Below are 26,835 nucleotides of genomic sequence, written 5' to 3'. Positions count from 1 at the left end.
CTTGTTATAGGTAGCTGGAACTTGTTGTAGGTAGCTGGAACTTGATATAGGTAGGTGGAACTTGTTATAGGTAGGTGGAACTTGTTATAGGTAGCTGGAACTTGTTATAAGTTGCAGGAACTTGTTATAGGTAGCTGGAACTTGTTATAGGTAGCTGGAACTTGTTATAGGTAGCTGGAACTTGTTATAGGTAGGTGGAACTTGTTATAGGTAGGTGGAACTTGTTATAGGTAGCTGGAACTTGTTATAAGTTGCTGGAACTTGTTATAGGTAGCTGGAACTTGTTATAGGTAGCTGGAACTTGTTATAAGTAGGTGGAACTTGTTATAGGTAGGTGGAACTTGTTATAGGTAGCTGGAGCTTGTTATAGGTAGCTGGAACTTGTTATAGGTAGCTGGAACTTGTTATAGGTAGGCGGAACTTGTTATAGGTAGGTGGAACTTGTTATAGGTAGCTGGAACTTGTTATAGGTAGGTGGAACTTGTTATAGGTAGCTGGAACTTGTTATAGGTAGCTGGAACTTGTTGTAGGTAGCTGGAACTTGATATAGGTAGGTGGAACTTGTTATAGGTAGGTGGAACTTGTTAAAGGTAGGTGGAACTTGTTATAAGTTGCTGGAACTTGTTATAGGTAGCTGGAACTTGTTATAGGTAGCTGGAACTTGTTATAGGTAGCTGGAACTTGTTATAGGTAGGCGGAACTTGTTATAGGTAGCTGGAACTTGTTATAGGTAGCTGGAACTTGTTATAGGTAGGTGGAACTTGTTATAGTTAGCTGGAACTTGATGGTGTTGGGAATCTCAGTCACAGGCATTGGTCAGCTGAACTTTTTGTTTTTAATTGTTCCAAATAAGTCCTCAAGATGGGGTATCCATATTAGGTACCAGAATGAGATATCAAGATCTTTGATCAGGATCAGTATCAGAATAAGGTATAGGGATAAGGTGACAGTTTTCAGTGTGTCTATTTTTGACCCTGACACTTGACCAAATTCTTATATGGACACTGTCATAATATGGAGACTACAGTTATAAGCAAAGTCATGTTCAGGAGAAAGAAAGTCTAGTACAGATATGGGAAGGAACTGAACAAATTCATATTTTTATAGCAATTGTAGTAGTGTAGTTTTAATGTAACACATCACATAGTAATGGGCAGCCAGTTACACAACAACAAATAGGATTCTATGGGGGGCTGGCTATTACAAAAAATAGAATGTACAGTGTAGTGAATGTTTAATAAACCTTGTTTACAATGATTCCTTTATATCTTTTTCTTACAATTGTTCGTATGTTTAACCTTCAACCCTAAATAGATTGTACATATCATGTTTATTCCCCTTGAGGTATCAACACTAGACCTACAAGACCATTGAAAAGGAGGAACCTTTGGATAAAGTGACCGATAGAACCCTGACTTTGGGCAGAGCATTATTATATACATTGTTACCATATTTCATATTTCTATTGAAATATTTAATAGATGTTCTCCTTCAAGATAATATCGTTCTAACAAAAACCATTGAAATATCTTGCAAATGCTTCCTTCAGTTTAGGGTTACCTTGAATTAGAACGACAGATTGCACCAAAGTAAATACATATATCAGGTTATAACTCATCCAATAGCCAAAGCTTGGTGGACTGATAGGATGAAGAAAATATGAAAACAGCACCACAAAAATAACAGTATATAGAAGAAGGAGCCATGCCATCATACACACAGCACTTCGATGAGGAGTCACACTGTTAGTTGTCCCTGTACTCTCCATTCTCCTACTGTGCAAATATAGCGAGCCAATGGTAGAGAAGGTAGTAACAAATATAATCAACAAAGGAAGTGCTCTTTAAGTGGGACTCTGTAAGTGGAGTTATAAACTCAGGGAGTTAAACACTAAGGGAGTTAAAAATAAGGTAAAACAAGGTATTTACTACAAGTCCTTACACCTATTTTTGTTTAACTGTTCTTGTAACTGGGAGAATGAGTGGTAGCAACATTGAAGGTCTGACACAGTGCACAGCCTGCCACATGTATGCAGTTGTGGAACAACAGTTCCAAAGTGCATACCTCTGTTGTGGATGTGAGCGAATTGCCACTTTAGAGGCTCGCGTTAGAGTCCTAGAGGAACACGTCGCAACACTGCGTTCAATCAACAATCTTGAGAGGGGTCTCTTGTTAACTGAACAAGAACTAGTGGGGTCAGATAGTAGGGGGGGAGGGGAGCAGCAAAAGGATGATAGGGCAGTAAGCTGGGTGACAGTTAGAAAATCTAGTGTGGGGAAAAGGAAAAGGGAGGCTGCTCCAGGGTTTGCGCATCCCAACAGATTTGCCAGATTGTGTGAAGAAGATGGGAGTGTGAACTCTGGACTGGCGGTTCTAGGTGAGGCTGATCTCTCTAACAGCCGGGAGACCAGTTTCACTAGTAGTGATGGGGAGGAGAGCAGAGCTAGGCCTAAACAGATGGTGGTTATAGGGGATTCGATCATTAGGAAAGTGGACAGGGTAATCTGTCGAGCGGATCGCTTCAACCGGACAGTTTGCTGTCTTCCTGGTGCCAGGGTTCGGCATGTGGTTGATCGGGTTGACACATTATTGGGAGGGGCTGGGCATGACCCGGCTGTCTTGGTACATATCGGTACTAACGACAAAATGAACGGTAGGTGGGGGACTTTAAAGAGTGAGTTCAGGGATCTAGGCTCTAAGATTAGGCAAAGGTCCTCCAATGTCATTTTTTCGGAAATTCTGCCGGTGCCACGTGCAAGTTTAGGGAGACAGCGGGAGCTTAGGGAGCTAAATGCGTGGCTAAAGTCTTGGTGTAGGAAGGAAGGGTTTGGGTTCCTAGAGCACTGGGCTGACTTTTCCTTGGGGTACAATCTATACAGCCCTGACGGATTGCACCTCAATGGAAGGGGGTCTGCTGTGCTAGGGGAGAGAATGGTTAAGAGGTTGGAGGAGTGTTTAAACTAGACAAGGGGGGGGTGGGTGAGCTAGAATTCCATGGGAAAATTAGTGTAGACGGGGTAGGGGGACTAGCAAAGGGTTGTGGGGGAGGAGTGAGGGGGGCATATAGTTTATCAGATAAGGAGCTTCCGTTACAAGGAAAGCAGTCTCATAATTGCCTTAGCTCTAATTCTCCCTTAGCTAATGTAAACATCAGAGGGAGAAGTAATAATCTCCGCTGCATGCTGGCTAATGCGCGTAGCTTGTCGGGTAAATTAGGGGAGCTGCAAGCTATTGCATGTATTGAAAATTATGATTTAATAGGTATCACTGAGACCTGGTGGGATGATAAATGCGACTGGGCTGTGAATTTAAATGGGTATACACTTTTTAGGAGGGACAGAGAGATTAAAAAGGGTGGAGGGGTTTGTCTTTACGTAAAGTCAGACTTAAAGCCATGTAATAAAGACATTACCAATGAAAACGTCGAATCTCTTTGGGTAGAAATTTCAGTAGGGCTGAAGGTCACAAAGAAAATGATCATTGGTGTATGTTATAAACCACCCCGTATAGATGAGGGGGATGAGGCCCAGCTATTGTTGCAAATGGAGGAGGCTTCAAAACTGGGTCAAGTTGTTGTTATGGGGGACTTTAATTATCCGGACATTGACTGGAGTAATGGGGTGGCTAAGTCAGAAAAAGCTAGTAGGTTTGTAAATATGCTAAATGACAACTTTTTATTTCAGGCAGTTCAAGAACCCACTAGGAATGACGCTATTTTGGACCTGGTGATTTCTAATAATAATGAACTTATCTCTAACATTTGTGTGGGTGAGCATTTGGGGAACAGTGATCACAACATGGTCTCCTTTGAGATAATGCTACAGAGACAGCGCTATAAGGGAGTAACTAAAACACTCAATTTTAGACGTGCAGACTTTGCCAGTATAAGGGCATCTCTGCAATGTGTCAACTGGGAAAGGCTTTTCATGGGGTTAGACACAGAAGGAAAATGGAACATCTTTAAAACATTGCTTTGTAGGTATACACAACAGTATATTCCCCTTGTAAGCAAGGAGAGGCATCGCAAAGCAAAACCTTTATGGCTGAATAAAAGTGTTATTGTCGAGGTTGGTAAGAAAAAACGTGCTTTTAGGGCATTCAAGTTAGCTGGGACAGCGGAAACTTTCATCAGGTACAAGGAAGCAAATAAAGCAGCAAAAAAGCTATCAGGCAAGCTAAAATAGAGATGGAAAGGGATATTGCAGCTAGGAGTAAAAAGAATCCAAAATTATTTTTTAATTATGTGAATAGTAAAAAAATGAAGCAAGAAGGGGTGGGAACTTTATTATCACGGGGGGGTACGTTGGTTGATGAAAACGGGGAAAAAGCTGAAATTTTGAACTCTTATTTTTCATCTGTCTATACATCTGAGGAGCCAGATAATGAAGGCTTCCCTTGTAATATGCCCAGTTCTAGTAATTTAGCTACTGACGCGTGGGTCACTCGGGAGGAAATTCAAAAGAGACTTGAACATGTAAAGGTAAACAAAGGTCCAGGACCGGATGGGATTCATCCCAGGGTATTAAATGAGCTGAGCGCTGTGATTGCCAAACCTCTTCACTTAATTTTTCAGGATTCATTGAGGTCTGGCATGGTGCCAAGAGACTGGCGGATTGCTAATGTGGTGCCGTTATTTAAAAAGGGATCCCGTTCTCAGCCTGAAAACTATAGGCCTGTTAGTCTGACATCAGTAGTAGGAAAACTTTTGGAAGGGGTAATAAGGGATAGGGTACTTGAATACATTGCAGTTCACAATACTATTAGTTTGTGCCAGCATGGTTTTATGCGTAACAGATCTTGCCAGACTAATTTAGTTGCCTTTTATGAGGAGGTGAGTAGGAACCTTGATGCTGGAATGGCAGTTGATGTCATCTACTTGGACTTTGCTAAAGCGTTTGATACAGTACCTCACAGAAGGTTAATGATCAAATTAAGGAATATTGGCCTAGAACATAATATTTGTAATTGGATAGAGAACTGGCTGAAGGATAGAGTACAAAGAGTGGTTGTAAATGGAACATTTTCTAATTGGGCCAGTGTGGTTAGTGGAGTACCGCAGGGGTCAGTCCTTGGGCCTTTGCTGTTTAACTTGTTTATTAATGACCTGGAGGTGGGCATAGACAGTATTGTTTCTATTTTTGCTGATGACACTAAATTGTGCAAAACTATAAGTTCCATGCAGGATGCTGCCGCTTTGCAGAGCGATTTGACAAAATTAGATAACTGGGCAGCAAACTGGAAAATGAGGTTCAATGTTGATAAGTGCAAAGTTATGCCCTTTGGTAGAAATAATATAAACGCAAACTATCTACTGAATGGTAGTGTGTTGGGGGTATCCTTAATGGAGAAGGATCTAGGGGTTTTTGTTGATAACAAGTTGTCTAATTCCAGGCAGTGTCATTCTGTGGCTACTAAAGCAAATAAAGTGCTGTCTTGTATAAAAAAGGGCATTGACTCAAGGGATGAGAACATAATTTTGCCCCTTTATAGGTCCCTGGTAAGGCCTCACCTTGAGTATGCAGTGCAGTTTTGGGCTCCAGTCCTTAAGAAGGATATTAATGAGCTGGAGAGAGTGCAGAGACGTGCAACTAAACTGGTTAAGGGGATGGAAGATTTAAACTATGAGGTTAGACTGTCGAGGTTGGGGTTGTTTTCTCTGGAAAAGAGGCGCTTGCGAGGGGACATGATTACTCTGTACAAGTACATTAGAGGGGATTATAGGCAGTTGGGGGATGTTCTTTTTTCCCATAAAAACAATCAACGCACCAGAGGTCACCCCTTTAGATTAGAGGAAAGGAGTTTCCATTTGAAGCAGCGTAGGTGGTTTTTCACGGTGAGGGCAGTGAGGTTATGGAATGCCCTTCCTAGTGATGTGGTAATGGCAGATTCTGTTAATGCCTTTAAGAGGGGCCTGGATGAGTTCTTGATCAATCAGAATATCCAAGGCTATTGTGATACTAATATCTACAGTTAGTACTAGTGGTTGTATTTATAGTTTATGTATGTGAGTGTATAGATTGGTAGGTGTGGGTTAGATGTGCTGGATTTACTTGGATGGGTTGAACTTGATGGACACAGGTCTTTTTTCAACCCTATGTAACTATGTAACTATGTAACAAACAGCAACAAAGGTAACCTTCATAAATCCAGTGTAGATGCCACTTACTCCTGATGTTGAGTTGACTGAGTAGAACAATGTGGTGTTTGATGAAGGTTCTAGGCTATTAGCATAAGGCAGTAAAGTAAGGAAACTGCAGCCCAAGGACACCACTTCTGAAAACAGTATGAGCCACGGAACAAGGATGTTGATCCTCATCTTGAAGCTAGTAAGAAGCCTGGAGCTGAAGTTGATTATCTTCACAAAGTAGAAGACACAGAGGCAGGTAGTAGTCCAGGCACATGAAGCAATTCCAAATATGAGCAGAGCAAGGATGTAGCCCTTGACGTATGGTTCTGCGTACATTTGGGGCCAAAAAAAACTGATAATTGAGTTAACGGATAATATAAGAGAAACGTAAACATTGGATAAGCTCAGGGCAACTAATACCTTATTGCTGGCGCTCATTATTTTTGTTTGAAAATAATCGAACAAAATCACCAAAGTAATATAGGCATTAGTGAAGGCTCCCGCGATGGTGGCCACATTTGGTGTAAAAAGAGAATACACAATGTTGAGTTTGCTGGAGGGATCCATGAGGAGGTTTGATTGCATTTGTAACAGCTTCTCAAGTCCAGGTCCTCTGTGTTGGAGAGAATTCACAGTAAATATTATTGGAGTAGACTATTCCAATGGGCCAAATCCCAGCCCCCATCTGCAAAAGGTGTGGAGAAGTAGATGGGTCCTACTGGCACATGATCTGCGATTGTCCCACCATCAGTAGATATTGGGTAAAGTTTACCAGGTACATGATTAGAACCCTAGCCCTTCCACCATTGTTTCAACCAGAAAGGTGTGGAGAAGTAGATGGGTCCTACTGGCACATGATCTGGGATTGTCCCATCATCAGTAGATATTGGGTAAAGTTTACCAGGTACATAATTAGAACCCTAGCCCTTCCACCATTGTTTCAACCAGAAAGGTGTGGAGAAGTAGATGGGTCCTATTGGCACTTGATCTGGGATTGTCCCATCATCAGTAGATATTGGGTAATTATCAGGTTACCAGGTACATAATTAGAACCCTAGTCCTTCCACCATTGTTTCAACCAGAAAGGTGTGGAGAAGTAGATGGGTCCTACTGGCACATGATCTGGGATTGTCCCACCATCAGTAGATATTGGGTAAAGTTTACCAGGTACAAAAGTAGAACCCTAGCCCTTCCACCATTGTTTCAACCAGAAAGGTGTGGAGAAGTAGATGGGTCCTATTGGCACATGATCTGGGATTGTCCCATCATCAGTAGATATTGGGTAATTATCAGGTTACCAGGTACATAATTAGAACCCTAGTCCTTCCACCATTGTTTCAACCAGAAAGGTGTGGAGAAGTAGATGGGTCCTACTGGCACATGATCTGGGATTGTCCCACCATCAGTAGATATTGGGTAAAGATTACCAGGTACATAAGTAGAACCCTAGCCCTTCCACCATTGTTTCAACCAGAAATATGTCTATTAGGTCTTGTGGATGATCTTGTTCCTACTAACTATGCAAGAATTTTGGTAAGATCACTATTGAATTATGCAAAAAAAGTGCTTATCATGCATTGGATGGCTCCCTTCCCTCCTCAAAAAGCTGGGTGGATAGAACTAGTTAATAAAATGCTTCTATTAATCCAGAGGCCAACCGAATAAGTTTGACAGAGTTCGGGGAGGCTGGCTGGAAACCCACCATGAGTGAACATGTTAGACAGAAAGAATGTATTTGTATGTTATCATGAAATAACTAGTAAAACTCATCAATGGCTGTAACCCCTCCCCCCTATCCCTACTTATACATAAAATCAATAAAAAGAATTTCTGTTAAAAAAAATATTATTGGAGTATTCAGTAGAGTCCTTTAGGTAGCACAATGTCTCTTGAAGCTTCAAGTCCTTCCTACTTAATGTATAAAGTATACTTACTGAGATCTAGAGCGTAGCCCTTCAGCAGTGATGTTCCTTTATCCTAGCTTCTGGCAGGTATGGGCTGTTTCAGACAAACACGCCTTAAATGTACAGCTGCTTGGATTACAGTTCATTGTGCTGAGCTGAATTTGCCTACATGCAAAACCCATTTATCTAATCGATGTGTTGCAGTCATAAGCCTTTATGTATATATTTTGCACTGGGAATTCACTAATTATATCACCATTCCCATTACTTTACCAATAACAATACCTTTAACCTAAACTGTAGACATATAGGGGCAGGGCAAATACAGCCCTCCAGGTGTTAATTACAGTATAGCCTACCCATAATTCATCAGATTGTCAAAGATGTTGTAGATTCTGCTTCCAATAGCTGCAGCAAAACAATAAGATTGATAGCCCTACCCTTAACTTGAATAATATTCAAAATACGGTATATACTCGAGTATAAGCCGATCCGAATATAAGCCGAGGTACCTAATTTTACCTAAGAAAACTGGAAAACGTATTGACTCGGGTATAAGCCTAGGGTGGGAAATGCAGCCGCTACTGCTAAGTTTCAATAATCAAAATAAATACCAATAAAATTACATTAATTAAGGCATCAGTGGGGTATATGTTTTCAAATATTTATTTAGAAGAAAAACAGCAAATTAGCTCTGTAAGTGGAGGAGAGGGTCAACGAAAACAATATAATATCAACAATGATACCTTAAGAGTGGGCCATGGCACTGGAGGGTCTGATTGTGGGTGGCCTAATTTGTACACAAAGGACAGAGGGTGGTAGTCTGGAGGGACCCATGGCACCCGACTTGAGTATAAGCTGAGGGTGACTTTTTCAGCACATTTTGGGTGCTGAAAAACTAGGCTTATACTCGAGTATATACAGTAGCTCCATCTGTATTTTCTAAAGCAGTCTAGAAAATACCTACAGCAATAAATATTCTTTCAAGAAGATATGTTTGTGAAGATTCTCATTCATCCAGGTCATGGTATATCTGTAGTAATAAGTCAAATTAACTAGTCAAATCAATGGACTTTTCTTAGTTTTTCTTGAAGACACAAGTCTTCTGATTGGATTTTTTCAGTTCAGAATGGACTGAAAAAGACAGTTGGAAGACCAATTCCAGTTGACTTGACTTATTGCTACAGATCTCCCAGAAGATACTCAGCTATGAATATCATGCACCATCTCTATTTCTATTACTGAGTGTTGGAGTTTACTGTCTCTGTTACATATGCTGTATTCTTAACAAGGAGTGCTTACATAAATGAAACCTATTTTCTAAAAATGCTACCTGGATGTAAAAAGAAAAAAAAAATCTTCCATAGAGTTCACAGCTATGGCTATGCTAGGTCTTTTCCTCTCCACTTACCCAACTGGCGGCACCCAAATTACTCCAAATGCCCATAGACTTTTTATCTGCAGGAGGATCACTGCCAGGTAATCTGAGCATGCTGTGGTCCTACAGTATTTTGGCATTAAATGTTGAAGAAGAAAGTGCCCTTTGACATGTTCCACCTAAGGACGGACACACCCAATGCTTTTGAGCAGAGATCGCCAACCAGTGGTTCAGGAGCAACATGTTGCTCCCCAACCCCTTGGATGTTGCTCTCAGTGCCCCCAAACCAGGGAGTTATTTTTGAATTCCTGACTTGGGGGCAAGTTTTGGTTGAATAAAAACAAGATTTCTTACTAAATAAAGCCCCTGTAAGCTGATAGTGTGCATAGAGGCTGCCTAATAGCCAATCACAGCCCTTATTTGGCACCTCCATTAACTTTTATGGTGCTTGTGTTGCTCCCCAAGTCTTTTTACATTTGACTGTGGACTCACAAATAAGAAAGGTTGGGGACCCCCTGCTTTTGAGTCTTTAGCAGTCCATAAAAAATGCCATATAGTAGCTTGTCCCTATAGCGCCTGGTCCAGTTCTACAGTGTTATGGGCTTGGAGTAGCCCAGTGTCTCACACATGCCATTATGCAGGCTTAATACCCCCACAAAAGAGTTACATATTGTACCTTTACTGAATTGGCATATTTCTTAAATCTAGCATTAAGTACAAAATGATATGGAGACATTGCAATTTGCTCAGTGATTCTTTATATCTCAGAAACCAAGATACTTTATGGAATTTCCCAACTGTGTGCACTTTGTACTTGGAATTTCCACAACTTCATCAAACTGATAAAAATACAATTGTAGCCTCACAGGGGGTCTGTGGCCCCCTTCTGAAAGCTAGAAAAAGAAAGAAGAGAAAGGCAAGTAATTCAAAAACTATTACAGAGAAAACTCCAAGATCAAAGGGAAAGCTGATTGGAATGGGACATTCTAAAATATTCTAAAAGTTAACTAAAAGGTGAACTATCCCTTTATAAGTAGCATTTGTTGATATTTTTCACTGAATATCTTAATTGCCAATAATATTTATTGAAAAACAAATCATACAGGTATTATATCCAGCTGGAGAGCAGGAACAGGTGGCTAAGGAAACAAGACACCCCAAGGATTTGCATGTTCCCTTCTATAACTTGATATTTCCCCTGATATTCTGATTACAATTATTCATTGTGCTGCAAAGTCTTGTAACGCTCTTATAGATACTCTTGCTCTTCGACAAACACCTTGGAACCAAAGTCTTGTAACGCTCTTATAGATACTCTTGCTCTTCGACAAACACCTTGGAACCAAAGTCTTGTAACGCTACTATAGATACTCTTGCTCTTCGACAAACACCTTGGAACCAAAGTCTTGTAACGCTCTTATAGATACTCTTGCTCTTCGACAAACACCTTGGAACCAAAGTCTTGTAACGCTCTTATAGATACTCTTGCTCTTCGACAAACACCTTGGAACCAAAGTCTTGTAACGCTACTATAGATACTCTTGCTCTTCGACAAACACCTTGAAACCAGAAATTAGGAATAACGCCGCAGTCACCGAGTATGCTGTCTGCCATTCAGATAATAAGAACAATTATTCTGATCATAACCGGACCATGTGGGATCGTCCTAAACTCATGTATTGTAGCTGTGCATCTCAGCCATTGGAAGAAGGGAGTGAGCCTTGGGGACTGTGATCAAATCATTCTCATCATGGGGGTCACCAGCGTTCTCCTCCAGTGCTCATTAACTTTCAATGGGATAGCTGACAATTTTGAACTATATGGGCATTTTGACAAGGAAATCGTTTTTGTGAATGACATGTTCTTCTTATTTCTAAACTTTTTCTGGATTTGGCTCACTGCCTGGCTCGCTATCTGCTACTGCTTGAGACTCGTCAACATTTCACATCGGTTCTTTATTGGCTTAAAAAAGAGAATCTCTTCTGGGGTTTCCCTGCTCCTGTTGGGAACAGCGGTGATTTTAGGCGTGATTAATATTCCAATTTTTTGGACACTGAACATCAAAGCAAAGCAAAACATAACCTCCACCTTACCAGTTGACTTCCTTATCTCTGACTCAGACATTAAATACCTGTCCTTCACTGCTGCATTTGGTTGCTGCCTGCCAACTCTTATAACTTCTCTCTGTATGGGACTCAGCTTAATGTCCCTTTTGAAACATGTCCAGAAGATGAAGCAGAATCACTCTCAGTCCTGGAGCGGGAAAATGAAGACCCATGCAAGAGCCTGCATGACAATATTCCTCCTTATGGCTCTCAACTTGTTTTTTTTCTTGACAATTTTTAGTATTATTCTATCAAAATTCGAGATTGAAAATAATTGGAATACTCTCATCTTCTGTATAATCATGGCAAGTCCCTCCGGTCAAGCTCTCATTCTGTTGTTTGGAAACTCAAAGTTACGGTCTGATTTGTTAAAGACTTGTTTCTGATGTGTGGCATACATGTAAAAGAAATATAGGGTGTGGCCGAATCACCATTCATTTAAATGTATATTATGAAAGCTAATATTTACTAAAAACAGTTAAACAAGCTCTACGATAAGAAAATACAGTTAACTAAATCCATTTTTTAATTGAATTATTTGTTTATGGCATTGAGGATACATCTTGCTTGCATACAGTTCTTCTTCTTCTTTTTCACCTTGAAGTTTATAATAAAAAGTTGGATAAGCTCCTCGATATGTTTATTCTAAAGATAAATAAGAAAACAGAGTACAGGTATAGGACCCATTATCCAGAATGCTCAGGACCAAGGGTATTCTGGATAAGGGGTCTTTCCATAATTTGGATCTCAACACCTTAAGTCTAAAAAATCAATAAAACATTAATTAAACCCAATAGTATTGTTTTGCATCCACTAAGGATTAATTATATCTTAGTTGGGATCAATTACAAGGTTCTGTTTTATTCCTACATAGAAAAAGGAAATCAGTTTTAAAATTCTGAATTATTTGATTAAAATGGAGTCTATGGGAGACGGGCATTCCGTAATTCGGAGCTTTCTGGATAACGGGTTTCCGGATAAGGGGTCCGATACCTGTACTACTTTTTAAAAAAGAAATGTTACCCAAGATGTCTTTTTTTCATTTTGAAAATCCCAAAAGAAGAGAAGGACCTCTGGAAATGTAGAAACCATAATATTCTTCTTCTTCTTCATCTTGTAGTTTATAATAAAAAGTTGGACAAGCTCCTCGATATGTTTATTCTAAAGATAAACAAGAAAACAGAATACACTTTTTAAAAAAGAAATGTTACCCAAGATGTCTTTTTTTCATTTTGAAAATCACAAAAGAAGAGAAGGACCACTGGAAATGTAGAAATCATAATATTTTTCTTCTTCTTCTTCATCTTGTAGTTTATAATAAAAAGTTGGATAAGCTCCTCGATATGTTTATTCTAAAGATAAACAAGAAAACAGAATACAATTTTTAAAAAAAGAAATGTTACCCAAGATGTATTTTTTTCATTTTGAAAATCACAAAAGAAGAGAAGGACCACTGGAAATGTAGAAATCATAATATTTTTCTTCTTCTTCTTCATCTTGTAGTTTATAATAAAAAGTTGGATAAGCTCCTCGATATGTTTATTCTAAAGATACATAAGAAAACAGAATACAACTTTTTTTTTTAAAAAAAGAAATGTTACCCAAGATTACTTTTTTTTTTCATTTTGAAAATCCCAAAAGAAGAGAAGGACCACTGGAAATGTAGAAATCATAATATTTTTCTTCTTCTTCTTCATCTTGTAGTTTATAATAAAAAGTTGGATAAGCTCCTCGATATGTTTATTCTAAAGATAAATAAGAAAACAGGATGCAACTTTTTAAAAAAAGAAATGTTACCCAAGATGTCTTTTTTTCATTTTGAAAATCCCAAAAGAAGAGAAGGACCTCTGGAGATGTAGAAATCATAATACTGTTCTTCTTTTTCATCTTGTAGTTTATAATAAAAAGTTGGATAAGCTCCTCGATATGTTTATTCTAAAGATAAATAAGAAAACAGAATACAACTTTTTTCTTTTGAAAAGAAATGTTACCCAAGATGTCTCTTTTTTTCCTTTTTAAAATCCCAAAAGAAGAGAAGGACCTCTGGAAATGTAGAAATCATAATATTCTTCTTCATCATCTTGTAGTTCATAATAAAAAGGAGCCTCAACTTGATGCTAATAATGACATAAGAAACACATATGTACATATAAAAAATTGTATTTGTTGTATTTTACAACAACAGATGTTGACATCTTAGTTTATTATTATGACCTATAAGAAGAGCTGTCCTAGCGCATTCACATGGGTCCTTATTGAACCTCTAGCTAGATTTAAGTTTCATTATTAATATTTTCCCTCTGCCAGCTGGTTGTTAAGCTCACTTACACATATGGAATGCTAGTATTTTCTTTAAAAATGATCAGAAAATGTTTTTGTGTACTAAAACAAAGTGAAAATATAGTTGTAAAAGGGCACATTTATTTAACTGTTCAAATACAAAAACACATAGTTAATCTGGTGTTTATATCAGGTTATGACTTCCAAAGCTTGGTGGAGTAATGATCTTCAGATAATGTGAAAATAACACTATAAACATACATAATAACATAATAATTGGCAATAATATTTATTTGAGAAATCATACAGGTATTATATCCAGCTGGAGAGCAGGGACAGGTGGCTAAGGAAACAAGACACCCCAATGATTTGCATGTTCCCTTCTATAACTTGATATTTCCCCTGATATTCTGATTACAATTATTCAATGTGCTGCAAAGTCTTGTAACGCTCTTATAGATACTCTTGCTCTTCGACAAACACCTCGGAACCAAAGTCTTGTAACGTGCTCTTATAGATACTCTTGCTCTTCGACAAACACCTCGGAACCAAAGTCTTGTAACGCTCTTATAGATACTCTTGCTCTTCCACAAACACCTTGGAACCAAAGTCTTGTAACGCTCTTATAGATACTCTTGCTCTTCGACAAACACCTTGGAACCAAAGTCTTGTAACGCTCTTATAGATACTCTTGCTCTTCGACAAACAACTTGGAACCAAAGTCTTGTAACGCTCTTATAGATACTCTTGCTCTTCCACAAACACCTTGGAACCAGGAGAAATGCTACAGTCACCGAGTATGCTGTCGGCCATTCAGATAATAAAAACAATTATTCTGATCACAACCGGATCATGTGGAATCATCCTAAACTCATGGATTGTAGCTGTGCATCTCAGCCATAGGAAGAAGGGAGTGAGCCTTGGGGACTGTGATCAAATTGTTCTAATCATGGGGGTCACCAACGTTCTTCTCCAGGGCTTATTAACTTTCAGTGGGATAATTGAAAATTTTGAGCTATATGAGCATTTTACCAAGGAATTCATTTTTGTGATTGACATGTTCTTCTTATTTCTAACGTTTCTCTGGATTTGGCTCACTGCCTGGCTCGCTATCTGCTACTGCTTGAGACTCGTCAACATTTCACATCGGTTCTTTATTGGCTTAAAAAAGAGAATCTCTTCTGGAATTACTCAACTCCTGTTGGGAACAGCGGTGATTTTAGGCATTATCAATATTCCAATTTTTTGGACACTGAACATCAAAGCAAAGCAAAATACAACTTCCACCTTACCAGTTAATTTCATTATCTCTGACTCAGACATTAAATACATGTCCTTCACTGCTGCGTTTGGTTGCTGCCTGCCAACTCTTATAACTTCTCTCTGTATGGGACTCAGCTTAATGTCCCTTTTGAAACATGTCCAGAGGATGAAGCAGAATCACTCTCAGTCCTGGAGCGGCAAAATGAAGACCCTTGCAAGAGCCTGCATGACAATATTCCTCCTTATGGCTCTGAACTTGTTTTTTTTCTTGACAATTTTTCATATTATTCTATCAAAATTCAAGATTGACAGTAATGGGAATACTCTCATCTTCTGTATAATCATGGCAAGTCCCGTGGGCCAAGTTCTCATTCTGTTGTTTGGAAACTCAAAGTTACGGTCTGATTTGTTAAAGACTTGTTTCTGATGTGGGGCGTACTTGTAATAGAAATATAGGGTGTGGCCGAATCACCATTCAATTAAATGTATATTATGAAAGATAAATAAACGATAGATGATAGATATGATATGATAGATAAATGTGCTCTAAGAGAAGATAATACAATACCAAATTATTGGTTGATTGCATTGAGAATACATCTTGCTTACATACAGACGTCCAAAATACTTTCCAGAATCCTTCATTGCCTGTTGTACATTGAAAGTTGAAAACATGATTAATTAAAACATGACCAATGGCTATAAAATGATTTAGATAGGACAGACATATCTTAGGTTGAAGATGAGACGTAGAGAGGACCTTTTGTTTATTGAAATATTCACTTCTCGTTGTATTACATATCTAATAGTTCAGCAAATATTACAGGGTGGCGGATGAATATCTTTGATCTATATTAATGAGGGGAATTGGAGACTCTTTTTGGTTTGAATAGACTTGTTCATCTTCATGTTAATGTAATTGTAGTTTGTTGCTTTTGTGGCAAATAAAACAGTGAAATATTGTGCAAATGCTTCCATCAGTTTATGGTTATCTAAAATTAGAACTACAGATATCAGGTTAAGACTTATCCAATATCCAAAGCTTGGTGGAGTAATGAGCTTCTCCTTCGAAGAGGAGTCAAATGTCTAGATCTTCCTGTCTTCTCCATTCTCCTACTGTGCATATAAAGTGATCCAAAAGTAGGATAGTAGTAACAAATATAATTAGCAAAGGAACAAAAACAGCAAACACGGGTAACCTTCATAAATCCAGTGATGGTGGCACTTGCTCCTGATGTTGAGTTGACTGAGTACAACAATGTGGTGTTTGATGATTCTTGGCTATTAACAGAAGGCAATAAGGTAAGGAAACTTCAGCCCAAAGACACTACTTCTGGAACCAGTAGGAACCATGGAGAAATGATGTTGATCTTTATCTTGAAGCAAGTAAAAATCCCAGAGGTTGGTTATCTTCACAAAGTAGAAGACACATAGACAGGTCATATTCTAGGCACAGGAAGAAACCCCATACATGAGCAGAGTAATGATACAAACTTTGACATATGGGTCTGCGTAAAGTTGGGACCAAACAAAACTAATAATTAAGTAACAGATCAGAGAAACATAAGCACGTGATAAGCCCGGGGCAACTATTATCTCAGTTGGGATCAAGTACAGGTACTGTTTTATTATTACAGAGAAAAGGGAATCATTTAACCATTAAATAAACCCAATAGGGCTGTTCTGCCCCCAATAAGTGGTAATTATATCTTAGTTGGGATCAAGTACAGGGACTGTTTTATTATTACAGAGAAAAGGGAATCATTTAACCATTAAATAAACCCAAAAGGGCTGTTCTGCCCCCAATAAGGGGTAATTATATCTTAGTTGGGATCAAGTACAGGTACTGTTTTATTATTACAGAGAAAAGGGAATCATTTAACCATGAAATAAACCCAATAGGGCTGTTCTGCCCCCAATAAGGGGTAATTATATCTTAGTTGGGATCAAGTACAGGTACTGTTTTATTATTACAGAGAAAAGGGAATCATTTAACCATGAAATAAACCCAATAGGGCTGTTCTGCCCCCAATAAGGGGTAATTATATCTTAGTTGGGATCAAGTACAGGTACTGTTTTATTATTACAGAGAAAAGGGAATCATTTAACCATTAAATAAACCCAATAGGGCTGTTCTGCCCCCAATAAGGGGTAATTATATCTTAGTTGGGATCAAGTACAGGTACTGTTTTATTATTACAGAGAAAAGGGAATCATTTAACCATTAAATAAACCCAATAGGGCTGTTCTGCCCCCAATAAGGGGTAATTATATCTTAGTTGGGATCAAGTACAGGTACTGTTTTATTATTACAGAGAAAAGGGAATCATTTAACCATTAAATAAACCCAATAGGGCTGTTCTGCCCCCAATAAGGGGTAATTATATCTTAGTTGGAATCAAGTACAGGTACTGTTTTATTATTACAGAGAAAAGGGAATCAGTTTTAAAATTCTGAATTATTTGATTAAAATGGAGTCTATGGGAGACAGGCTTTTCGTGATTAGGAGCTTTCTGTTTAACGGGTTTCCGGATAAGGGATCCCATACCTGCATATACATTGTTTAGTTTGAGAGTTGTTTTGATTTAGCTTTCAACAACATCTCAGCTCCAGGTTCATCTTGGTCATCTGTATTGGAGAAAATTCACAGCAAATGTTATTGGAGTATTCAGCTGGTGCCTTTATGGTATCTCAGTAGCACAGACAATGCCTCTTGTTGCTTCAGAAAAGTCCTTCCACCTTTATGCAGGAAGTATCCATACTTAGATTTTGAGAGCAGACCTAGTAATGTTCTTTCATTCTATCTTCTGGCAGCTATGGACTGTTTTAGACAAACCTGCCTTCATTTGCTTGTATTGCGGTGCAATATCTGAACTGTCAGAGTTTGCATACATGTACTTATGGTTGATAGGCATGTTGCACTCACACACGGATGCTTTTGTAGCCTCTGGTTCCAACAGTAGCAGCTGAACCATAAGATTGATATCTATACTCTTGAAGGAACTTTAAGTACTCCCTACTTTAATCATTTTTTCAATAATATCACTATTTTATGGAGACTTCCAGAAAATGCCTGCAGTTTAGCATGAAAAAACAATAGTCATTCATCGCAAAAGATAAATGTATGTTAAATACAGGGCTCCGACTGCACTGAGAACCAATAACGCTTACTGAAATACACAAATGTTCACCTGGAGAAATCATACAGGTATTATATCCAGCTGGAGAGCAGGAACAGGTGGCTAAGGAAACAAGACACCCCAATGATTTGCATGTTCCCTTCTATAACTTGATATTTCCCCTGATATTCTGATTACAATTATTCATTGTGCTGCAAAGTCTTGTAACGCTCTTATAGATACTCTTGCTCTTCCACAAACACCTTGGAACCAAAGTCTTGTAACGCTCTTATAGATACTCTTGCTCTTCGACAAACACCTTGGAACCAAAGTCTTGTAACGCTCTTATAGATACTCTTGCTCTTCGACAAACACCTTGGAACCAAAGTCTTGTAACGCTCTTATAGATACTCTTGCTCTTCCACAAACACCTTGGAACCAAAGTCTAGTAACGCTCTTATAGATACTCTTGCTCTTTGACAAACACCTCGGAACCAGAAATCAGGAGAAACGCCGCAGTCACCGAGTATGCTGTCTGCCATTCAGATAATAAAAACACTTATTCTGATCATAACCGGATCATGTGGGCTAATCCTAAACTCATGGATTGTAGCTGTGCATCTCAGCCATTGGAAGAAGGGAGTGAGCCTTGGGGACTGTGATCAAATCATTCTCATCAAAGGGGTCACCAACGTTCTCCTCCAGTGCTTAGTAACTTTCAATGGGATACTTATAAACTTTCAGCTGAATGACTATTTTGACAAGGAATTCCTTTATGTGACTAACATTGTCTTCTTCTTCCTGACTTCCCTCTGGAACTGGCTCACTGCCTGGCTCGCTATCTGCTACTGCTTCAGACTCGGCAACATTTCACATCGGGTCTTTATTGGCTTAAAAAAGAGAATCTCCTCTGGAATTACTCAACTCCTGTTGGGAACAGTGGTCGTTTTAGGCATGATTAGTATTCCATATTTTTGGACAACGCACATAAAAGCTAAGCAAAACACAACTTCCACCTCGGTCTTTGAACAAGACATTAAATACCTGTACTTTATGACTGCATTTTGTTGCTGCCTGCCAACTCTTATAACTTCTCTCTGTATGGGACTCAGCTTAAAGTCCCTTTTGAAACATGTCCATAGGATGAAGCAGAATCACTCTCAGTCCTGGAGCGGGAAAATGAAGACCCATGCAAGAGCCTGCATGACAATATTCCTCCTTATGGCTCTGAACTTGTTTTTCTTCTTGATGATTTTTATTAGTGTTATATCAACCAATATTCTAAGTCTTTGGGATATTTTTTTCTGGTCTATAATCATGGCAAGTCCCTCAGGCCAAGCTCTCATTCTGTTGTTTGGAAATTCAAAGTTACGGTCTGATTTGCTAAAGACTTGTTTCTGAGGGATAGAGTTATGTGGGGCATGTTTGTAATAGAAATATAGGGTGTGTCAGAATTACTATCCAATATAAATAGCTAGATAAACATGTGAACAGCTATAAAATGATTTAGATAGAATAGACATGTCTTAGGTTTCAGATGAGAGGTAGAGAGGACATGGTGAGTTATGAAGTCTGCTATTATTATATCAAATGTTAGATTCTGATTGAATTTGAATTTGTATTTGATTTGTTTTTTTAAGTTTAAAAATTAAATCAGGTTGAAATAAATTTTGAAATAAATGTTTCTGTATCTGAGGATGGTGCAAATATAATCAGTTTTTGATTTAGATAGACTAGACATATCTTAGATTCGAGATGAGGGGCAGAGAGGACGTTTGACATTAGAAAAAGTTCAGATATTGATCCTTGGTGGGACATGGTGAGTTATCTGAATTATCGGGGGCATTTACTAATGCTGGATTTTGTCAGTTTGGGTTTTTCACACCAAAAACCTAATTTTGTCTAAAAAAAAATTCATGTATTCTTGATTTAATATGTGACAAAACTACAACAAATCTGAAAGTAAAAAATACACCATCTATGACCGATGTCCCTGGAAGAATTTTGTTTGCTTTGTGGTGTTAGAGGTTTTTGGGGTTTTTTGACCAGTTATCATAAAATTTTAGTTTTTGTGCGACAAAATGAAAAAGTTGCGCTTTTCATGCTTTTTCCACAACTTTTTTTTTCATTCATGCTTTTTCAATTCGGATCTTTTGATCAATGACTGACATTCGTGAAAATGAGTTTAGTCATGGTTTTCAAAAGTATCTATATAAAGTTTACTATTGTTATTAATGGATCATTCTCATTCTCTAACATTAAATAATGAATTTTCCTTTGTATTTGATTTCATTTGTTAAAATTGGGAATTGAAATAAAAGTGTCTGTGGGGCAAAAAAATGAATCTTTTCATTGAATCAGAACTAAGTCTACTTTCTGCTCCAGATAAGACATTGGCGTTTGAACTTGGAATGATGCATCTCCCAGAAACGGGTCCTTCAAAATCAATTGGAAGATCTCTACAACGTGTTTATATGAATTATACAAAGGGATACAGCCACTTTTAAGAAATGTTACCCAAGATTGTACTTGTTTCACTTTAATTAACAAACAGAGAAGGACCATAAAAAATGTAAAGATCAGAGTATATTCAGTGTATATTAAAAAAAAACTTTAGTTGACATCTTAGTTTATAAAAAAATTGGGGCCCATCGATCAAAAACATAGATACAGAGTTAATTTGGACTAAAAAAAGACAACTGCCCATCGAATGTAACCCTTCCCTGTCCCACATTTTCTATTTTTGCACGCACACAGGTTTTCTTGAATCTAACATGATTAGTGATTAGAATGACGACCTCAACAGGGGAGAGAGAGAGCAGAATGGGATACGATAAGCCCAGTTTAAAGAATTTGCCTTTACAAGAAACCCTTTCTAAAGACTAAAGGTGGCCATACACGGGCCGATTCTAGCTGCCAAAATCGGCCCCTTACATCGATTCGGCAGCTTATTGGCCCATGTATGGGCACTAACTACAGGCCTCCCTGACCAACATCTGGCCTGAAATCGCCCAGATCTCGATCGGGCAGGTTTGCTTTTTAGTCGAATCAGGGACTGCATCAGCTCGTTGATGTGGTCCCTGAATCGACGGACGCCTATACCCATTGTTCTAATTCGATTTAGCCCGATACCATCCACCCGTAGGAGGGGATATCGGGAGAAGATCCGCTCACTTGCCGACCTCGCCAAGCTAACGGATCTTAGCATTTATGGCCACCTTAAGGGGCAGATTTACTAAAATTCCATAATTTCTCATTTTTTTAGTTTTCAGATTTGTCTGAATTCGATTTCCCAAATGTCGCTCTGAGAAAAGACCTAAAAATACTCAACGTTTTTAAATTGCCCCTGGGAAAATGTCCAAAGCAGTTGTGATTTTCTAACATAACATAGTGAAATTTTGAAAGTTTTGAGACAAAAGAAAAGACTTCAAGGAAAGGGAAGGGACCTTTGCTTCTACATGAACTCAGCAAAGTTTAACCTGGCAAATTGTCGAATTCGGATTTTTAGCCGTGATACTTTTTGCAAGTTGCTTCTGAGTCATTAGAAAAACAGTGTATTGGGACATGAAAAGTGGCTTTTGTGGTACTGTTGGAATTTCTACAATGTCAACAAACTGACATTATAAAAGAATACGTAGAGTCGAGGTTCGCCCAGACCCAAAAATAGTGGATTTGGTGCATCCCTATTTAAATGATAGAAGAACATTGTATTGGGACATGAAAAGTGGCTTTTGTGGTACTGTTGGAATTTCCACAATGTCAACAAACTGATCCATCTCTACAATAACTTACATACCTACACTCACTGGGGGTTACACAGTTGTTCATTGTCACTTCACATTTATAAACATACTCAATAAAATGTTTGCTCCCTGCTCCCCTCCCACAGCCAGCATTGATGATCTTTTGATCTTTCTTTTACAATTTGTGTAAGAGCTAAAAAAATGACAATATTTCTCACTGAATACCTTCCTTACCAATAACGCTTAATGAAAAAAACCAATGGAGAAATCATACAGGTATTATATCCAGCTGGAGAGCAGGAACAGGTGGCTAAGGAAACAAGACGCCCCAATGATTTGCATGTTCCCTTCTATAACTTGATATTTCCCCTGATATTCTGATTACAATTATTCATTGTGCTGCAAAGTCTTGTAACGCTCTTATAGATACTCTTGCTCTTCCACAAACACCTTGGAACCAAAGTCTTGTAATGCTCTTATAGATACTCTTGCTCTTCCACAAACACCTTGGAACCAAAGTCTTGTAACGCTCTTATAGATCCTCTTGCTCTTCGACAAACACCTTGGAACCAAAGTCTTGTAACGCTCTTATAGATACTCTTGCTCTTCGACAAACACCTTGGAACCAGAAATCAGGAATAACGCCGCAGTCACCGAGTATGCTGTCTGCCATTCAGATAATAAAAACAATTATTCTGATCATAACCGGATCATGTGGGCTCATCCTAAACTCATGGATTGTAGCTGTGCATCTCAGCCATTGGAAGAAGGGAGTGAGCCTTGGGGACTGTGATCAAATCATTCTCATCATGGGGGTCACCAACGTTCTCCTACAGTGCTTATTAACTTTCAGTGGGATAAATTATAATTTTCAGCTTAATTACTATCTTAACAAGGAATTCATGTATGTGACTTACATTGTCTTGTTCTTTCTGGTTTCCCTCTGGAACTGGCTCACTGCCTGGCTCGCTATCTGCTACTGCTTAAGACTCGGCAACATTTCACATCGGATCTTCATGAGATTAAAAAAGAGAATCTCCTCTGGAATTACTCAACTCCTGTTGGGAACAGTGATCATTTTAGGCATGATTAGTATTCCATTGTTTTGGACAACGCACATAAAAGCTAAGCAAAATACAACTTCCACCTTCGTCTTTAAACAAGACATGAAATACCTGTACTTTATTTCTGGATTTGGTTGCTGCCTGCCAACTCTTATAACTTCTCTCTGTATGGGACTCAGCTTAAAGTCGCTATTGAAACATGTCCATAGGATGAAGCAGAATCACTCTCAGTCCTGGAGCAGTAAAATGAAGACCCATGCAAGAGCCTGCACGACAATATTCCTCCTTATGGCTCTCAACTTGTCTTTCTTCTTGACAATTTTTATTGGTACTATAGTAACCAGTATTCAAAATCTTTGGGATATTTTTTTCTGGTCTATAAAAATTGTAAGTCCCTCAGGCCAAGCTCTCATTCTGTTGTTTGGAAATTCAAAGTTATGGTCTGATTTGTTAAAGACTTGTTTCTGAGGGATAAAGTTATGTGGGGCATGTTTGTAATAGAAATATAGGGTGTTTCAGAATTACTATCCATTATAAATAGCTAGATAAACATGTGAACAGCTATAAAATGATTTAGATAGAATAGACATGTCTTAGGTTCAGATGAGAGGTAGAGAGGACATGGTGAGTTATCATAAATCAAGTCTCCTATTATTATATCTAATGTTAGATTCCGATTCAATTTGAAATTGTATTTGATTTGGTTTTTTAATTCTTAGTTTTAAATCAGGTTGAAATAAATGTTTCTGTATCTGAAGATGGTGCAAATATAATCAGTTTTTGACTTGGATAGAATAGACATATCTTGGATTTGAGATGAGGGGCAGAGAGGACGTTTGACATTAAAAAAGTTCAGATATTGATCCTTGGTGGGACATGGCGAGTTATCTGAATTATGGGGGGCATTTTACGTGTTTATATGAAACACAATGCAATACAACCAACCACCTTTAAGAAATGTTACCCAAGATTTCTCACTGAATACCTTCCTTACCAATAACGCTTACTGAAAAACACAAATGGAAAAATCATACAGGTATTATATCCAGCTGGAGAGCAGGAACAGGTGGCTAAGGAAACAAGACACCCCAATGATTTGCATGTTCCATCTATAACTTGATATTTCCCCTGATATTCTGATTACAATTATTCATTGTGCTGCAAAGTCTTATAACACTCTTATAGATACTCTTGCTCTTCGACAAACACCTCGGAACCAGAAAACAGGAATAACGCCGCAGTCACCGAGTATGCTGTCTGCCATTCAGATAATAAAAACAATTATTCTGATCATAACCGGATCATGTGGGCTCCTCCTAAACTCATGGATTGTAGCTGTGCATCTCAGCCATTGGAAGAAGGGAGTGAGCCTTGGGGACTGTGATCAAATCATTCTCATCAAAGGGGTCACCAACGTTCTCCTCCAGTGCTTATTAACTTTCAATGGGATAAAATATAATTTTCAGCTGAATGACTATTTTGACAAGGAATTCATTTATGTGACTTACATTGTTTTTTTCTTCCTGGTTTCCCTCTGGAACTGGCTCACTGCCTGGCTCGCTATCTGCTACTGCTTAAGACTCGGCAACATTGCACATCGCTTCTTTATTGGCTTAAAAAAGAGAATCTCCTCTGGAATTACTCAACTCCTGTTGGGAACAGTGGTCGTTTTAGGCATGATTAGTATTCCATTTTTTTGGACACCGCACATAAAAGTTAAACAAAATACAACTTCCACCTTGGTCTTTGAACAAGATATTAAATACCATTACTTTATGATTGCATTTTGTGTCTGCCTGCCAACTCTTATAACTTCTCTCTGTATGGGACTCAGCTTAAAGTCCCTTTTGAAACATGTCCATAGGATGAAGCAGAATCACTCTCAGTCCTGGAGCGGGAAAATGAAGACCCATGCAAGAGCCTGCATGACAATATTCTTCCTTTTGGCTCTCAACTTGTTTTTCTTCTTGATGATTTTTATTGGTATTATAGAAACAAATATTACAATTCTTTGGGAAATTATTTTTTGGTCTATAATCATGGCAAGTCCCTCAGGCCAAGCTCTCATTCTGTTGTTTGGAAATTCAAAGTTACGGTCTGATTTGTTAAAGACTTGTTTCTGAGGGATAAAGTTGTTTGTAATGAAATATAGGGTGTGTCAGAATTACTATCCAATATAAATAGCTAGAAAACCATGTGAACAGCTATAAAATGATTTAGATAGAATAGACATGTCTTTGGTTTCAGATGAGAGGTAGAGAGGACATGGTGAGATATCAAAAATCAAGTCTGCTATTATTATATCTAATGATAGATTCCAATTGAATTTGAAATTGTGTTTGATTTGTTTTTTTAATTCTTAGTTTTAAATCAGGTTGAAATAAATGTTTCTGTGTCTGAGGATGGTGCAAATATAATCATTATTTTATTTAGATAGAATAGACATATCTTAGAATCGAGATGAGGGGCAGAGAGGACGTTTGACAGTGAAAAAAAGGTCAGATATTGATCCTTGGTGGGACATGGTGAGTTATCTGAATTATGGGGGGGCATTTACTAATGCTGGATTTTGTCAATTTGGGTTTTTTACACCAAATCCTAACTTTGTAGTAGAAAAAAAAATCATATTTTCATGATTTTTTATGTGACAAAACCATGACAAATCTGAAAGCAAAAAATACACCATCTATGGCAGATGTCCCTGGAAGATTTTTGTTTGTTTTGTGGTTTTAGAGGTTTTTGGGGGTTTCTTGACTAGTTGTTACCAAATTTTGGTTTTTGTGCGACAAAATAGAAAAAGTTGCGCTTTTCATGCTTTTTCCACAACTTTTTATTTCATTCGTGCTAAGTTTAATTCTTAGTTTAAATAGATCTTTATGTATCTGAGGATGGTGCAAATATAATCAGTTTTTTACTTAGATAGAATAGACATATCTTAGATTCGAGATGAGGGGCAGAGAAGACGTTTGACAGTGAAAAAAACCTACACGAAAAACGTAATTTTTTTCACAGAAATTTTTTTTTAACAGAAAGTAAAAAATACACCATCTCTGGCAGATGTCCCTGGAAGATTTTTGTTTGCTTTGTGGTTTTAGAGGTTTTTGGGGGGTTTTGACCAGTTTCTTGCTTTTTCAATTCAGATCTTTTGATAAATTACTGACATTCGTGAAAATGAGTTTAGAAATTCTTTAAAAAAAAAAAATATAGAAAAAAATTAAAATCAAATCAAAATCCCCCCAAAAGTATCTATATAAAGTTTGCTATTGTTAATAATGGATCATTCCCAATCTCTTGCATTAAATAAGGAATTTTGCATTGTATTTGACTTGATTTGTTAAAATTGGGTATTGAAATAAAAGTGTCTGTGGGGCAAAAAAAATGAATCTTTTCATTGAATCAGAACTAAGTTTACTTTGTGCTCCAGATAAGACATTGGCGTTTGAACTTCGAATGATGCATCTCCCAGAAACGGGTTCCTTCAATTGGAAGATCTCTACAACATGTTTATATGAAATATACAAAGGGATTAGTGATGGGTGAAAAGTTTTGGCAGGCATGGATTCGCAGAGCGTCAAAATAAATAGTTTCGCGGGCGTCAAAATAAATAGTCGGGCATCTAAAAAATAGTTGCGGGCATCAAAAGAATAGTCGTGGTGTCAAAATAAATAGTCGCGGGCGTCACAATAAATAGTTTGCATCAAAAGAATAGTCGTGGCATCAAAAGAATAGTCGGGCATCAAAATAAATAGTCGCGGGCGTCAGAATAAATAGTTGTGCATCAAAAGAATAGTCGCGGCATCAAAATAAATAGTCGTGGGCGTCAAAATAAATAGTTGGGCATCTAAAAAATAT

The 26,835-nt window shown here is 38.1% G+C and overlaps 6 protein-coding genes and 1 pseudogene across 6 annotated transcripts; 5 read left to right on the top strand and 2 right to left on the bottom strand.

Moving 5' to 3' along the window:
- Positions 1–1,509: 1,509 nt before the first annotated feature.
- t2r34 (bitter taste receptor 34) lies at positions 1,510–6,694 on the bottom strand (the record flags this gene model as incomplete). The annotated part of the gene is given in 2 exon segments (NM_001172020.1): positions 1,510–1,837; positions 6,116–6,694. Coding segments are annotated over 2 exon segments (907 nt in total), but the record flags the coding sequence as incomplete, so codon positions are not given.
- A 4,315-nt stretch (positions 6,695–11,009) lies between these two features.
- Positions 11,010–11,900, top strand: t2r43 (bitter taste receptor 43). Its single transcript, NM_001172027.1, has one exon. It carries the CDS (start codon positions 11,010–11,012, stop codon positions 11,898–11,900), a length of 891 nt encoding a protein of 296 aa, NP_001165498.1.
- A 2,693-nt stretch (positions 11,901–14,593) lies between these two features.
- On the top strand, positions 14,594–15,484 carry LOC100494566 (taste receptor type 2 member 40-like). The gene has a single exon (XM_031892969.1). The coding sequence runs from the start codon at positions 14,594–14,596 to the stop codon at positions 15,482–15,484; it is 891 nt and encodes a 296-aa protein (XP_031748829.1).
- A 422-nt stretch (positions 15,485–15,906) lies between these two features.
- On the bottom strand, positions 15,907–17,617 carry LOC116407802 (annotated as a pseudogene).
- A 1,087-nt stretch (positions 17,618–18,704) lies between these two features.
- On the top strand, positions 18,705–19,577 carry t2r50 (bitter taste receptor 50). Its single transcript, NM_001172033.1, is given in 1 exon segment — positions 18,705–19,577. A coding segment is annotated over 1 exon segment (873 nt).
- A 3,001-nt stretch (positions 19,578–22,578) lies between these two features.
- LOC116407540 (taste receptor type 2 member 41-like) lies at positions 22,579–23,451 on the top strand. Its single transcript, XM_031892957.1, has one exon. The coding sequence runs from the start codon at positions 22,579–22,581 to the stop codon at positions 23,449–23,451; it is 873 nt and encodes a 290-aa protein (XP_031748817.1).
- Positions 23,452–24,233: 782 nt separating this feature from the next.
- LOC101731190 (taste receptor type 2 member 40) lies at positions 24,234–25,106 on the top strand. Its single transcript, XM_004918142.2, has one exon. It carries the CDS (start codon positions 24,234–24,236, stop codon positions 25,104–25,106), a length of 873 nt encoding a protein of 290 aa, XP_004918199.2.
- The last annotated feature ends 1,729 nt before the right edge of the window (positions 25,107–26,835 follow it).

The sequence above is a fragment of the Xenopus tropicalis genome, chromosome 9 (assembly GCF_000004195.4).
Source record: "Xenopus tropicalis strain Nigerian chromosome 9, UCB_Xtro_10.0, whole genome shotgun sequence".
NCBI classification, from domain to species: Eukaryota; Metazoa; Chordata; class Amphibia; order Anura; family Pipidae; genus Xenopus; species Xenopus tropicalis.
This window is presented reverse-complemented; position numbering and strand designations above follow the sequence as displayed.